The sequence below is a fragment of the Prionailurus bengalensis genome, chromosome D1 (genome assembly GCF_016509475.1).
Source record: "Prionailurus bengalensis isolate Pbe53 chromosome D1, Fcat_Pben_1.1_paternal_pri, whole genome shotgun sequence".
NCBI classification, from domain to species: domain Eukaryota; kingdom Metazoa; phylum Chordata; class Mammalia; order Carnivora; family Felidae; genus Prionailurus; species Prionailurus bengalensis.
Window position 1 is genome coordinate 74,946,988 of NC_057346.1, and position 16,020 is coordinate 74,963,007.

Genomic DNA, 16,020 nt, shown 5'->3' on the forward strand with positions numbered 1-16,020 from the left:
GGCAGGCTCATCTTAAGATCCTCATCCTTGAACAGAGCATGAGTAGGTGCTTGATCTTAAACTGAATTTCTACTACCCATAAACGTTCTTCATAGTCATTTACATTAGTCATTATTGCACTCACCACCAGTTTTATAAGCACACAGTGTCATTCAAGGTATTTATTTATTATTTATTTTTATTTAAATCCAGATTAGTTAACATATAGTGTAATAATGATTTCAGGAATAGAGTTTAGTGATTCATCATTTACACATAACACCCAGTGCTCATCCCAACAAGTACCCTCCTTAATGCCCATCGCCCATTTAGCCCATCCCCTCACTCAACACCCCACCAGTAACGATGTTGTCCTCTCAAGCTATTTTAAAGCTCGGGTTTGGTGACATGAAGTATGATAATTTGGACGATTTTAGCTTAGTGCCAGTGAGGAACAGGCTGTGGTATTAATTCCCTTCTAATTTTTTTTTTTTTTTTTACAGTTTATTTTTGAGAGAGAGAGAGAGAGAGAGAGAGACAGAGTGTGAGCTGGGGAGGGGCAGAGAGAGAGACACACACACAGAATCTGAGGTAGGCTCCAGGCTCCAAGCTGTCAGCACAGAGCCCAATGCGGGGCTGGAACTCACCAACCTTGAGATCCTGACCTGAGCTAAGCTGGACGCTTAACCGATTGAGCCACCCAGGCACTCTTAATTCTCTTCTAAATTGGCATCTAAGTGAGGTCACAAACACAGAGGGCATAATTGAAACCATGTGGACGTATCATTTTAAATTATTGCCAACACACACATGCACAGGCTATCCCAATAGGTATTATTGTTTTGGATATGGACACCATGTGTTAGTTAAGCATACAGCACCAGTCAAACCAAATTATAGGGCAGTCTATCCTTCCACTGCACCGTTTATGTCACTTAAAAGCAAAGTAGTTTCCAAAGTGGTCTTAAAGCCATAGCTTACTCAGAAGTACCCTCAAAGTAACTGCACTTTATCAACTGGGAGGGTGCAGGTAATACATTGTTTAAAACGTTTTCTTGCTAGGGGCGCCTGGGTGGCTCAGTCGGTTAAGCGTCCGACTTCCGCTCAGGTCATGATCTTTCGGTTTGTGGGTTCCGGCCCCACATCGGGCTCTGTGCTGACAGCTCAGAGCCTGGAGCCTGCTTTGGATTCTGTGTCTTCCCATCTCTCTGCCCCTCCCCTGCTCATGCTCTCTCAATAATAAATAAATGTTAAAAAAAAAAAGTTTTCTTGCTAAAAGTAATTTTTAAAAGTTGGAAAACAATTAACAAAAGCTAGTCTCTTACTTTTGCACTTAAGCCACTTAAATATCCTGGGTACTGCATGAAGTGTATAAAAGAAACTTTCTCCTCAATCTGCATAAATTTCCTTCCACTCAATAAGTTAGGCATCTTTGGGTGATTTTAAAGTCAAAGTTTATTTTATTCATTGTTCTTGATATTTGAGGAAAACTACAATGTAAACTGGAAAATATTAATCTCTGCACTATAAAATCAAAGAAGCATTTTAATCTGAGCCCCACTAAAAATCGTAAGAAGAAGACACTGCATGACTTCTGAAAAATTAAGAAGTGAACGTTAATATCACAACCGTGACTGGCAATTATCACCAAATCATAGCGAGGTAATGTGGTGGTACCGTTTCTTACATATGAAACCTACAACACAACTGCTAATAGTCAACACTTAAGGAAATAACTGACAGAATTATTTCTATAAGGTGGGCTTCTGTCGGGCAAGGACTATTACTCAACTTTGAGTACTCAAATTCTAACACAGTATTTGGAATAACAGTAGATGCTCAGTAATTGTTTGTTGCATTGCACTGACCTTAATTTGCAATTAACATGGTGAACTCCTGGTAATTGATCTATTACACAGTATCCTGCAGTTAGGTTGTTGTTCAAGAGGGTATTAGAAATTAGATAGTAAAAATTATCTAATTTCTAATTAGATCACAGATATTAGAAAAGGCTAGTTTAAAAAATACAAGAAATGGTTCTTTTAGTCTTACTTCCCTATTTTGTGCAAAAGGATAGTGAGAATACACTGTTAAGAGCGACACCAAAATAATCTACCCATGTAGTGAACTTACACAGAACTAATGCTTATCTCTTCAAACATCCAAGGTTTTATATCCCAGTTGATTCTGGTGGGAATCTTTCCAAACATATTAAATACTCTTCTACATCCTTAAACATGGGACACTGGGTGTAATTTCACTTTATCTTTATGATTTAAGCTCATCGTTATAAGCATTCATTACCATACTAGATCAGAATTAGTTTGATTCTTTTTAACTAGGATGTGTCTGCCCTACTGGGCTCCTATCTCTCGACCAGCTTTGGATTTGCCTATTATATGCTTTCAAAGCACTGGGAATTTCTTCACAGTACTTATTACGCTTGCAATTGTATGTTTATTTGTGAGATTTGATTACAATGTCTCCCATACTAGACTATATGGACCATGAGGGTTTGTACCTAGTCCAGGTTTGCTCACCACTATATTTGCAGTGTCCAGTATGGTGCCTGGTGTATTGTAGGCTTCCAGGCAACACTATATAAATGATTAAATGAACGCCTATTTCATTGTATACTCCTCTCTGCTATTTGCTGAGGGCAAGTATGGGAAGTCAGGGCATCAATCTTTCAAAAAACTCTGTTGGAATAAAAATTAAGTCAGCCTCTACATGAGAACAGAAGTAATCCTTCTATAGTGTATAGAACCCCAGCTTTATGGTCTTGTGGTAACTATTTTGGCTGTTAGGCTTTTCCTTCTAGTGCTTAGAAAAAGTAGAGGCTATGTGTTTAAGTGCCTCTTGGCTGTGACACCTTGGGCACTAAACCTCAATTTTCTCCTCTATAAAATGATAAAACCAACCTCAGTGGATTATTTTCAGGATTCAATAAAATAATAAAATGCTCATCACACTACCTGAAATGTGTTGGGTATTAGTCGTTACTAATTAGTTGTGTGTTACGTCTGTAATAATATGCTACCTTTCATATACGAAGATACAGTTACTGACCCATCACCAAGGCATATGTGCTCTGAATCATTTCTTCAGGAGGGGTTAAAGGATTTGCTCAGAATAGCCAGTCCATCCATCCTCTTCCCCTTACGACTAATGGTTTTCAGGAAAGCCTCATATTTTAAACTTAAATTGCTTGGCGTTTATTCATAATCTGTTTCCACTAAAAATACATATTTCTCGGGGCGCCTTGGTGGCTCAGTTGGTTAAGCGTCCAACTTCGGCTCAGGTCATAATCTCACAGTTTGTGAGTTTGAGCCCTGCGTAGGGTTCTGTGCTGACAGCTTGGAGCCTGGAGCCTGCTCTGGATTCTGTCTCTCTCTGCCCCTCCCCTGCTCATGCTCGGTCTTTCTCTCTCAAAAGTAAATAAACTTAAAAAAAAATTTTTTTAAATACACATTTCTCTATGCTACTAGCAGTATAGTTGGTTTTTGAGATGTTAGAGGTCTATTATATATCCCAAGAAGAGGTTATAGAAAATTTCAAAAAGGACAGTCCCACTGGAAATTACTTTTTCTTCAAATATTAAAAATTTTACCTTCCCTTTTAATATTTTAAAATGCACATAAAATTCTTTTTTTTACTTTTCAGTAGCTAGTTAATTTTTTTTAAGGTTTTAAAATTTACTTTGAGAGAGAGAGGCAGGGAGAGAGAGGGAGAGAGAATCCCAAGCAGGCTCTGCACCATCAACACAGAGCCTGATGTGGGGCTTGATCTCATGAACAGGGAGATCATGACCTGAGCTGAAATCAAGAGTTGGAGGCTTAACCAACTGAGACACCCAGGGGTAGCTAATTAATTTAAAGAGGGAAAACAAAATGCTTTCCTATTACTACCGATTTTATTTTAAAGAAGAAACAATACCTTAAGCTGTGGATCTCTTGAAAGCACACCCAGCACAGATTCTGTAAACCAATACTGGACCTTCAGCTTATCATGTTTATTGTAATAAAGAGTAATTTTCTTTTAAAAGTATATTACTTTCAAAATATTCCCAAAGTGCTGAATGTGCTTTTAGATGAGGATCCATAAATTTAAATGATGCATATTGTAGATTGTAGATGAATGTCTACATCTTCTATAGATTTAAAGAACAGTTTAGATATCTCAAGAATGACAAAGAATATTAGATTTCTTCCCCCTCCTTATCTAACTCCCTAAGGATTCAAATTACAGTGCTAACTGGAAACCGTCTCCCTTAACCAAGCAGTTTGTAAGGGTAACTAATAAGATACAGAAGTTCTCAACCCTGTATGTGTTGGCAAAATTAAATGACCTTTCCTTTCAGGTAACTCTGTACTTTAGGATCAAAGTTTTAACTGTTGTTGGAGACCATGGATTGATGATGCACTGCTTTGGAGTTTCTCGGTTGCTGTATCTTCCTTCACTGTGCTTTGGATGACTTCAGATACTCCACTGGATCCAAGGATGCAAGGCAAACTTAAAAACACTTCATTGTTTATATCATAATATCCCTGAAATGAAAAAAACCCCAGGGATTATGATAGAGCTAAATCACTGCAAAAAATTAATATCATAAATATGGATAGCTCCTTTGCTTTTCTAGTTCCAGTACAAGTTGAACTTCTAAAAACTTTTTTCGTTATTTTTTTTTAAATGTAATTTATTGTCAAATTGGTTTCCATACAACACCCAGTGCTCATCCCAACAGGTGCCCTACTCAATGCCCATCACCCACTTTCCCCTCTCCCCCACTCCCCATCAACCCTCAGTTTGTTCTCAGTATTTAAGAGTCTCTTATGGTTAGGGCATCTGGGTGGCTGAGTCGGTTGAGCATCCGACTTCGGCTCAGGTCATGATCTCACGGTTCGTGGGTTCAAGCCCCACGTCGGGCTCTGTGCTGACAGCTCAGAGCCTGGAGCCTGCTTCAGATTCTGTGTCTTCCCCTCTCTGTCCCTCCCCTGTTCACACTTGTCAATCTCTCTCATTAAATAAATAAAAACATTAAATAAATAAAAACATTAAAAAAATCTCTTATGGTTTGCCTCCTTCCCTCTCTAACTTTTTTTTCCCCATTCCCCTCCCCCATGGTCTTCTGTTAAGTTTCTCAGGATCCACATATGAATGAAAACATAGGGTATCTGTCTTTCTCTGCCTTATTTCACTTAGCATAACACTCTCCAGTTCCATCCACGTTGCGACAAATGGCTACATTTCATTCTTTCTCATTGCCAAGTAGTATTCCATTGTATATATAAACCACATCTTCTTTATCCATTCATCAGTTGATGGACATTTAGGCTGTTTGCATAATTTGGTTATTGTTGAAAGTGCTGCTATAAACATTGGGGTACAAGTGCCCCTATGCATCAGCACTCCTGTATCCCTTGGGTAAATTCCTAGCAGTGCTATTGCTGGGTCATAGGGTAGGTCTAATTTTAATTTCTTGAGGAACGTCCACACTTTTCCAGAGTGGCTGCACCAGTTTGCATTCCCACCAACAGTGCAATGGGGTTCCTGTTTTTCCACATCCTCTCCAGCATCTATAGTCTCCTGATTTGTTGACTTTAGCCACTCTGACCGGTGTGAGGTGGTATCTCAGTGTGGTTTTGACTTGTATTGCCCTGATGAGGAGCGACGTTGAGCATCTTTTCATGTGCCTGTTGGCCTTCTGGATGTCTTCTTTGGAAAAGTGGCTATTCATGTCTTCTGCCCATTTCTTCACTGGATTATTTGTTTTTGGGGTGTGGAGTTTGATGAGTTCTTCATAGATTTTGGATACTAGCCCTTTATCCGATATGTCATTTGCAATTATCTTTTCCCATTCTGTCGGTTGCCTTTTAGTTTTGTTGATTGTTTCCTTTGCAGTGTAGAAGCTTTTTATCTTCATGAGGTCCCAATAGTTCATTTTTGCTTTTAATTCCCTTGCCTGTGGAGGTGTGTCAAGTAAGAAATTTCTGCAGCTGAAGTCAGAGAGGTTTTTTCCTCCTTTCTCCTCTAGGGTTTTGATGGTTTCCTGTCTCACATTCAGGTCCTTCATCCATTTTGAGTTTATTTTTGTGAATGGTGTAAGAAAGTGGTCTAGTTTCATTCTTTTGTATGTTGCTGTCCAGTTCTCCCAGCACCATTTGTTAGAGACTGTCTTTTTTCCATTGGATATTCTTTCCTGCTCTGTCAAAGATTAGTTGGCCATACATTTGTGGGTCCAATTCTGGATTCTCTATTCTGTTCCATTGGTCTATGTGTCTGCTTTTGTTCCAATACCATACTGTCTTGATGATCACAGCTTTGTAGTAGAGGCTAAAGTCTGAGATTGTGATGCCTCCCACTTTGGTCTTCTTCTTCAATATTACTTTGGCTATTCGGGGTCTTTTGTGGTTCCATACAAATTTTAGGATGACTTGTTGTAGCTTCGAAAAGAATGCTGGTGCAACTTTGATTGGGATTGCATTGAATGTGTAGATTGCTTTGGGTAGTATTGACATTTTAACAATATTTATTCTTCCAATCCATGAGCATGGAATGTTTTCCATTTCTTTGTATCTTCTTCAATTTCCTTCAGAAGCTTTCATTATTTAATTTCTAAACTCGTTGTTTCAGACCTATAGGAGGTCAGAGACAGCCACTTTGTGTGGAGATAAGCTAGGCCCCTGCCATATGGGTAGCAGGCTGTGGGCCAAGAAAAAAGATGGTCAGAGTGGATTCCCTGGGGAGGGGCCCAGTCAAATACAGTAACCTGTTTTAAGTTTTCCTTTCCATGTGTTATTTTCATCCTGATATTCTGAAGTTTTCAAGAAAATTGGTTAAGCATTTGTGCCTTGTCTTAGCTGTGCTTTAGGGACTTTATTCTTGGGATAAAGTGGTAAAGGACAAAGTGAACTGGAGAAGCAGACTGCCAACCAGCTAAAACTAGTTAGCACATCAGCCTGGGGTGACATGGCTGGCTGAGGTGATAAATGACTTTACCAGAAGAACCAGAAGAGCTTTATGGAATATATAAACGTTTCTTGAGGCTTCTCCAAAATTACATGGGGGTGAGGGGCAACCTGGTAGAAATCCAGACTTCCCGTAACCAAGCAGATAGAGTTGAGACCAAACTGTCTCTTCCAGTGTGTTACCCTAAAAGCTAATGACATTGAAGACACCTGGGATACAGTCTGAGCAGCACTTTCTCTGAATTTATATTAATAATATAAAAGTTTAACATATGTAGAGTATAAAAACAGCAATTACCTTTGCTAAAATTGATACAGAATGTACTTTCTTTTTATCATTTACAATACTGTCAACCAGGTCAGCCACTGATAGTCCAACAGACCAGGATCTTTGACCTTTTACCCGTAACACCTCCATGGCTCTAGGTTGTCAAAAAAAAAAAATAAATAAATAAATAAGTAAATCTCAGAAAATGCACAAATATGCCCAGTTTTACATTGTTTAAGGTCTTAATTAGATGTATTTTTATTCAGAAACAAGACTTCTACAGCAATTGTTAGGAAAGCCTACAGATAATCTAATGACTAAAGTTTTCTTAAAATGTCAGGAAGGTAGTTCACAGAGAGAAAATACCAATGGCCTAATAACATAGAAAGAAGCTCACCTCTACCAATATTCAACTACATAGGAGTTAGAACAATACACCACTATTGCCTATCAAAATTGGCAAATTTAAGAAGATTGATACCTACTTTTGGAGAAGCTTCAGAGAAACAGGCATTCTCTTAACTGCAGTTGAGTGATACAGTCTTTTAGGAGGAAGATTTAGTAACAACTGATCTAGAAATTCCCCTTCAGGGATTTTATTCCACTGCAATATGCTCAAGTATGCAAATATATGCATGTTTGTCTTGGATGAGACAGAAAAAAATTCTGGAAACAACTCATCAAAAGAGCACTCGTTAAATAAATCACTATCCAAATGTAGTACCGTATAGCCCTGAAGAGGAATAAAGTAGATTTATATGACCAATATGGAAACATTTCCAAGATTTATTATTAAGGAAATGAAGCAAGTTGCAAGATAATATGAATAGCATAAGCTTATCATTATGCAAGTAATAAAAATAATAATGATAGTTTGCATAAGCACTGGAAAAATGTTTGGACACCTGGACACTAAACTGTTAACAACAGTTGTCTCTGAAGAATGGGATACTCCCAGCTTTTCACTTTCTACTTTATAGATATCTGCCGTATTTGAAGTTTTATAAAACCAAACATTCTCTATGCAAAAAATAAAAAATGATTTAAGTTAAATAAACATGTTTGAATTTCTTCCTTTTACAATTTCTTCCTTACATATGCAGGATTAGATAGAGAATCAGATTAGAATGGATTATACAGTACACTACTCTTCTCAGTAGGAGAATATTCTTCCCAGTTGTGACAGTCTAAAAACCTTAAGCTGAAGGTTTAGAAACCTAAAAGTCTTGGGGTGGCTGGCTGGCTCAGTAGGTTGAGCATCCAACTTCAGCTCAGGTCCCGGTTTCATGGTTCATGGCTTTGAGCCCTGCATCGGGCTCTCAGGAGCCCACTTCAGAGCCTCTGTCTCCCTCTCTCTCTCTGCCTCTCCCATGCACCCGCTCACTCTCTCTCAAATATAGACATTAAAAAAAACTTTTTAAAGCTAAAAGTCTACACCATTCAAACTGCAGAAATGTATGTGATTATGTGACGATGGGAAAACAGATGGCATAAAAATACATGGTGCATGGGGCACCTGGTGGCTCACTTGGTTAAGCATCTGATTCGATCTCAGCTCAGGTCTTGATCTCAGGGTCGTGAGTTTGAGCCCCGCATTGGGCTCCACGCTGGGTGTGGAGCCTACTTAAAAAATACAATACGTGGGGCGCCTGGGTGGCGCAGTCGGTTAAGCGTCCGACTTCAGCCAGGTCACGATCTCGCGGTCCGTGAGTTCGAGCCCCGCGTCGGGCTCTGGGCTGATGGCTCAGAGCCTGGAGCCTGTTTCCAATTCTGTGTCTCCCTCTCCCTCTGCCCCTCCCCCGTTCATGCTCTGTCTCTCTCTGTCCCAAAAATAAATAAACGTTGAAAAAAAAAATTAAAAAAAAAATACAATACGTGGTGTGTGGAGTACAACCTGTAAGGCACAGACCTTGGAAGGTGTCTGATCAAAGGCAAAAATACAAGGATCTATGCATTACACTTTTGTTTTTGCCTGAACCTATAATATGGCTTATCCACTCATATTAGACTAGTTCCCAATTAATACATGTTAATTTTAAGTGGTATGGACAAATTCTACATTAAGAAAATTCTTTTTTTAATGTTTATTTTTGAGAGTGAGAGAAACAGAAAGAGAAAGAGAGAGAGAGAGGGTGAGAGAGAGAGAGAGAGAGAGAGAGGGAGAGAGAGGAGAGAGAGGGAGACACAGAATCCAAAGCAGGCTCTGTCTGGGCTCCCAGCTGACACGGGGCTAAAACCCACGACTCACGAGATCATGAGCCGAAGTCAGATGCTTAACCGACTGAGCCACCCAGGCATCCCTATATTAAGAAAATTCTTAATATCCTCAGATGTTGACATATCAAAGTAGGAAATCACTGACTACAAATAGGAAACCTCTTCCACCCTGTATGAGTCCACTGAATATCTGAAATAAAGTTTGCAAAGCACTCTTGGATCTACTTTCAGATAAGAAATGAAAGAGGGAAAGCACTGATGCTTTGTACTTTAGAGTTGCCCATACTAGCTAGTTTTGTTTGAGGAAGACTGGTAAAGCAATGCTGTGTACACAGTTGTTATCATGGGAGCTACGAAGTATGTGATTTTCGGTTGGGTAAATGCAGATTGATGCTCAGTGTTACCTGTTGGACAACTGCACTTGAGAGTTATGACTCATCACTTCTTCTTGGCCACCCCATGTGGGCACTAAAATTAAAGGAAAAATTAATTATACTTTGCCAACAACTCCCTTAGGACTAAGATGTCATAAATGATCATTTGCAGTCAAGGGTATCTGTATTCAACTTGAAACGCTTTCCCCCTTTCTAGCAATAGTTAGTTTTCCACTGGGCTTACTGTGCCAAACGCTTGGGGCCTGCAATCCTCCAAAAGACGTGATCCCCTGAGCCTATCTGCGGCCTCCCCACCTGTGCTCTCTCATCAACCCTGGTTCTACAATGGCAGTGTACTGTCCAAGCAGAAAGCTTTCTTTTCTCAGCAGGCTGCACTGAAAGCACTTGGCATTTGCTCCACTTGGAAATAACACGGAGATTCATTTCGTTCACCAGGTGAGGAATAATTCAGTCACCTATTTTGGCTAGGCTTCCACAGCTGTTAGAGAAGCAGGGTCCTATTTGCTAAGAGGACCTTTTCAGCTACCATTTCATCTCACTATAGCATTTACAAAAACAATTCAAAAATTCAAAACTGTGCATATGAACTATCTACACCACATTTTAATATTAAATAGAAATTGCCAGAAGCATTTTGAAACCCCTTCTAATGGTCATCTATTTCTCACGTGCGTGAAGACAATTATTTGATACAAATCCGTACTTGGGTAGGCAAAACAAAAATACATTTGAATATATAAGACTATGTTTAAGATACAAGTCTTCTAAACTGCATTCAAAATTAGGCCATTTAGCGACAGGTCAGCAAAAAGGACACCCTATGTATCCAGACGACTCTTCTTCAAGCTCATTATAAGCTTGCAGGGAGTAGGGTCCATGTGTTCTTTTGTTTCCTCTCACACATTTTTACCACAGTAAAGAATACACAGGAGATGATGCAGAACCGACTTCATGCACAATCCATTATTATGTTAACAAAGAGGAAAGCATACTTGCAACAGTTAAATTGAAAACTACGAAAAAAAATAAATCGAAAACTATGGAAAAGTTTAAAAGTTTTTATGTTAAAAAAAAAGCAAAACCAAAATTTGTTATATGAAAAATACAAATATATGTGGACAGATTAAGGGAATTTAAAAAAATGTTTTACTTGGACAGAATGGTTATATGTGAATTTTTTTTTAAAAATTGTTGTGCATTATCGGTATATTCACAATAGGTAGAAAATTGGGGAAATATCTGTAAATGCTGTACTTCAACATTCAGCATGAGATGAATAAAAGGGGCAAGGGAGGAATAAGAGAAGACTCAGAAAGGACACAAAAAATCTGAAATTTAATTATGAGAGAGGGAGAGAGAGAGAGAGAGAGAGAGAGTGAGTATCACATTCTTTCCTCTCTACGCCCTGACTTATTAGAGCCATAAGGAAAGAATGGAGAGAAGGGGAGAGCTTCACTATGTTCAACTTTGCTTATGACACAGTTATTAGAATTTTCAATTAAGTTCAGATGGACTTTTTTTTTTTTTGCTCATTTAATGCCCAGTCCTTCAAACTTCCTAAATATGTGTTCAGCCTATTTTAAGGAGCCCTTTCAAATATTGTAACTAATCAATCCTGATCTTTCTGGCTCCATTCCTTAAGAACAACAATCCTCTGGCCCCCAAATTTTAATGAACAGTGACCATGGGATGACTCTTTCCCTTGTGTACGACAGATGACCAAAGCAGATGACCTAACGGTCTGTTGTGAGGTCCAACCCTCAGATTAATCATCATTTGAAGGAGTTATTTACAGTTTACATATGATGTTAATATCATAGCTGAAAATAGCAGCTCCAAAGCATATTTCTGCTGACTATCTAATTTGGAGGGGTGCATAATATGAATGATCTTTGGTCACAAGAAAGTATCAACATCATTCATTCCTTTCAAACCACTTTTATTGAGGCCATGCCAAGGTCAAGGAGCTTTTATAGTCTGCTGGAATAAACAGACAGGTAAATATGCAGTTATAACATAATGTGATAACGGTTATAACAGAGTCATGAACTTACTTAACCTGGAGAATTAGGGAAGGCTTCCTGGGAGAGGTGGCACTCAAGCCCAGTCTGAAAGGGTAAGTAGGAGTTAGCCAAGTTCAGGTTAGAATGGAAGGAAGAATCAGGTGCAAAAGCAAGGAGGCATGAGAGTGTACGAATCATTTAGAAAACTGTAGGCTGACCACCTGACTAGCATAGAAGGCCTGGCAGAATGGTGGAAGATGAAATTGGCAAGGGAAGCAAGAAACTGATCCTAAAGAGTTTTGTATATCATGGGATTCTTCCCCCAGGCTATAGCTGCCATTTACCTCTGAAATACTTAAAGAGAATTCATTTTATTTGCACACCTGCCATCTTACAACTGTTTCCAAATCCTAATGCTGCTTTACTTCAAAGAGTAGTTTTATGTGTCCTTTTGCCAATTTTCTATTCATCCCTGTCTTGTCGATTGCTGTAACAGAAACTACCATTCACTGAGTGTTTACACTATCCCAGATACTGTACTAAATGCTTTAGATAAATTATCTAATTAAGTCACAGCAAAGAAAAAGCACAGCTCTGAAGTCAGACCAGGGTGCAAATCTTACTAGATATGTAATCTTGGGCAAATAACTTAACTTCATTGTCTTAAGCTTGCTCATCCATAAATTTGGAAAACCCCCATCTCCTTTACAGAGTGTTTGTAAATTTTAATGAGATACGCAACATATTTAATACACATAGTAGGCTTTCAATAAATTATAATTGCTATTATTGTGGTGATGTCACTTATGCAAAAATATAACCAGCTGATGTCTACACATGAAACCAGCAGAGGGAGCCTCTATCCATTTCTGGCTTCAATGCCAAGGTAAGTATACCTATTATGGATATATCTATCTCTGAAACAAAATACAAGACAGGATAAAAAGTGATTTGATGGTGGTGTCTAGACGGGACACAGGGAGATGGGCTGGGGAGAACATTGGTAGCTTCAGTCATATTGGTAATGTTCTTAATTGAGCACAGATTCATGAATATTCTACTATTATGCTTTAACACACATATGTATTTTTTTATATATGCCAAATAGTACAAAATATTATATTTTAGTGATCCTAATGCATGTGTACCTACATCCCTCTATCTCTTGTTCCCATTTGAGGTTCAACACAGAATTACCATATCCCTTCCTTGTATTTTTATCTTACTTCCCTTGGATCTCTCTCATAGCAAGTTAATGCTGCCTTTCATTATAGTCATTTTCTGTATTAGATCTAAGCTTCCTAAAGATATAGTCAGGTTCTTACACATCTGTATAGCTCCAACAGCAGACAGCACTGTGCCTTCGGCTTATTTATCAAGTTGCACTATCCTTTATTTTCTCTTTACAATTTGAAATATTAATATAACCATATTGTGAAATATTTTTACTCATTAAAAAATTGTAACTTATTAGGGAAACTGGCTAAATAAATTTTGACATATCCAGTAGTTTAAAAGAATGAGTGAGATCTATATATGTCATTATGCAACCATTTCCACGTCATGTCAATAAATAAAAGGGCAAGGTGCAGGATGATGTATGTCTATTTCATACATGTGCTTATCTATGCACAGAACATTTCTGGAAGGCTACATAAGAGACTGGTAACTGTGACTGAATCTAGGGAGAGAGCCTGAGTATCTGGCATCAAAGGGAGACTTATTTTTTACTGCATAGATCTTTTTGTACTATTTAATTTTTTGTAATGTGACTGTATGACTTTTTCAACTAAAAGAACAGCTTAATAATTTACACTTTCAATAAGAACATATGCACACAAAATACTCAAATTGGATCAGAATAAACAGCAGTTTAACAAAAGAATAAACATCACGTTTATTGGTTATATGGTTAATTACCATATAGCTAGCAACAGATTTAGCACAAAGGGGTGAAGAAATCACTGTGGTGTGATGTGATCAGGAAAGGCTTCACAATGTAAAACAAGGTCTAAGGAAAGGCTTCACAGTGTGAGTAAGGAGGGCTTGACCTAGACCTCAAAGGATGAGATTTGAGTATGTGGAGAGAGGGGAAGAAGGGCAAAGTTCCCTGGGGCTGAAGCAAAGCTGTGGGGTGGGGCTGGGAGGCACAACACCTGGGTTTTAGTCCTTCTTTGACCCTAAAACTATAGGCTCTTGGGCAAGTCACTCTTACCATCCCTGTATCCATTGCTGGGTCCCTAAAACAAAATGTAATCAGTGATCCGTTAGGTCCCTTCCAGCTCTCAAATAATATTACTACATCCTTAATTGGGAAAGAAGATTAGGGCTAGATTTGGGGACATCTTGAATGCCAAGCAAAGGAATTTAATAGTTTGGTCAGAGGAAGCCAGTGAAAGTTTTTGAAAAGAGGAGTATGATTTAGCAAGACTGAATTAACACATGAAAGCATATAGTACAATTTTGGCTAGTATCATTATTAACTTGGCATCATATTTACAGGGTAGACAAGAGGGGAAATAGCAAACTAAATTGGGAGATCTGCAAGAATCGGAGAAGCAAGAGATAAGCATGGCCCAGAACTCAAATGGTACTATTGAGTAAAATATGGGGTCTCAGGTTTGTTTGCAGCCCTGGAGATTCATTACTCTAAGTCATCTGCCCCAAGTTTTTGCTTGCTATCCTTTTCTAGGATCCTATTGATTAGCGTTTAGTGTCAGGGAGCATTTTGAACTTGAAAAGCCATTCTACTCAATCACAGTGTTGGGTTTTGTAAAGGTTTATTCTATAACCTGACTCTTTCTAGTATTGAATTTTCTAGGTAGCCAGTACCAATTTACACAGATTTAAATACTTTTGTATTTTATTAAAATTTTCTCAAAAATTATACAAGTACTATACATCCATAGTGACAACATTAGAAAACACTGACAAATACAAATTTTTAAAAGTTACCTTTAAGCCAGTTTTAACCACTGTTAATATTTTGTTTTAATGACATCAAAGCACATAGGAACCTTTAAATTCTAAGGAAATAGTTTTGAGAAGGTGATTTGCTTTGTGGCACTGTGGACTGACTCTCATTTAACTTTTAGTGTGCATGGTCTTTTTCCAGATCTCCAGTTAAAAGATCACCTCCTCATAGGCAGAGAAGTTCTTTTTCACATTGTGCTCTACCCCATAGGACCTACATGCTAAATAAAGCAATAGTAACAATAATAATGTCATTTAAATGATGAAGCAATGATTAACTGCCCCCAAATTACCTTTTCAACGTATCACTCTCATGCTCAAATACCTCTAATGCGTTCCCTCTGCCTGAGAATCACTTTCCAACTCTTCAATCAGGTATTCAAGGATCTCCAAAATGTGATTTCACCCAGGCTTATCTGGTTGAAATTCTCTGCGACATCTAGTTTAGATTTTTTTTTTTCATCCCACGCACATGCCATACTTAACATACTATGTGCCTTTGTCTGCTTCTGATTTCCCATTCCTGGAATATCTTTCCCACTCTTTGCTCTCTATTCAAATCCTATTCATTCTTTCAAAGTCCAGTTCAATAACGGCCTGTACAGAATTTTCTCCAGTCATTTCAATTCAGGTTAAACGCTCACTCATAAGCTTAAGCACTGTAAGTCTATAATACTCATTCTGGCACTTAATGAATACTTTCCTATGCTTTCACTGTTAGCTAAAATATCATGTAAATATTTTTCTTACCCTTCTAAAATAATTTTTAAGTATGATGAAGAAAGAGATCATGCTCTATGCCTCTTTTATTTCATACTAACATTCTATACAGTAGTGAGTACAGAGTAGGCACTTACCTAGTTGTTTAAATAAATAAAAATGAACAGAATGAGGATAAAGAGCACTTCTGTCACCTGACCAACCTCACTTTATAGCTTAAGGGAAACAGTAAAGGAGTAAAAGGAAGAGATTCTCAAGTTGAATAGGGAAAGTATTCTTTTGGGATAGGACAGGGGCTTTCCAGTCTGAGGAATGGAATGCTTTTTGTGGTAGGAAGAGAACAAGTGGCTGGTGAAAAAGGCCATGAAGATAAAGAAAGGGTGAAAATCCCATTTAAAAAGGTGAGAAACAGACAGGGAGGGTGGTACCTAGGAAGAAAGTCTGAACTTAGGAAACATAAGCAACAACGAAGTGTGGGGAGAATAAAGGAAAGGGTT

At 38.3% G+C, this 16,020-nt stretch overlaps 1 protein-coding gene across 1 annotated transcript in view; it reads right to left on the reverse strand.

The window, feature by feature from the left end:
* Nucleotides 1-1,416: 1,416 nt before the first annotated feature.
* UEVLD (UEV and lactate/malate dehyrogenase domains) overlaps nt 1,417-16,020 on the reverse strand; it is a 55,350-nt gene continuing 40,746 nt past the window's right edge. The window contains 4 exon segments of the mRNA XM_043580770.1: nt 1,417-4,448; nt 4,451-4,526; nt 7,246-7,369; nt 9,837-9,900. Of these exon segments, the coding sequence (XP_043436705.1) occupies nt 4,336-4,448; nt 4,451-4,526; nt 7,246-7,369; nt 9,837-9,900 (377 nt within the window). The 3' untranslated portion in view covers nt 1,417-4,335.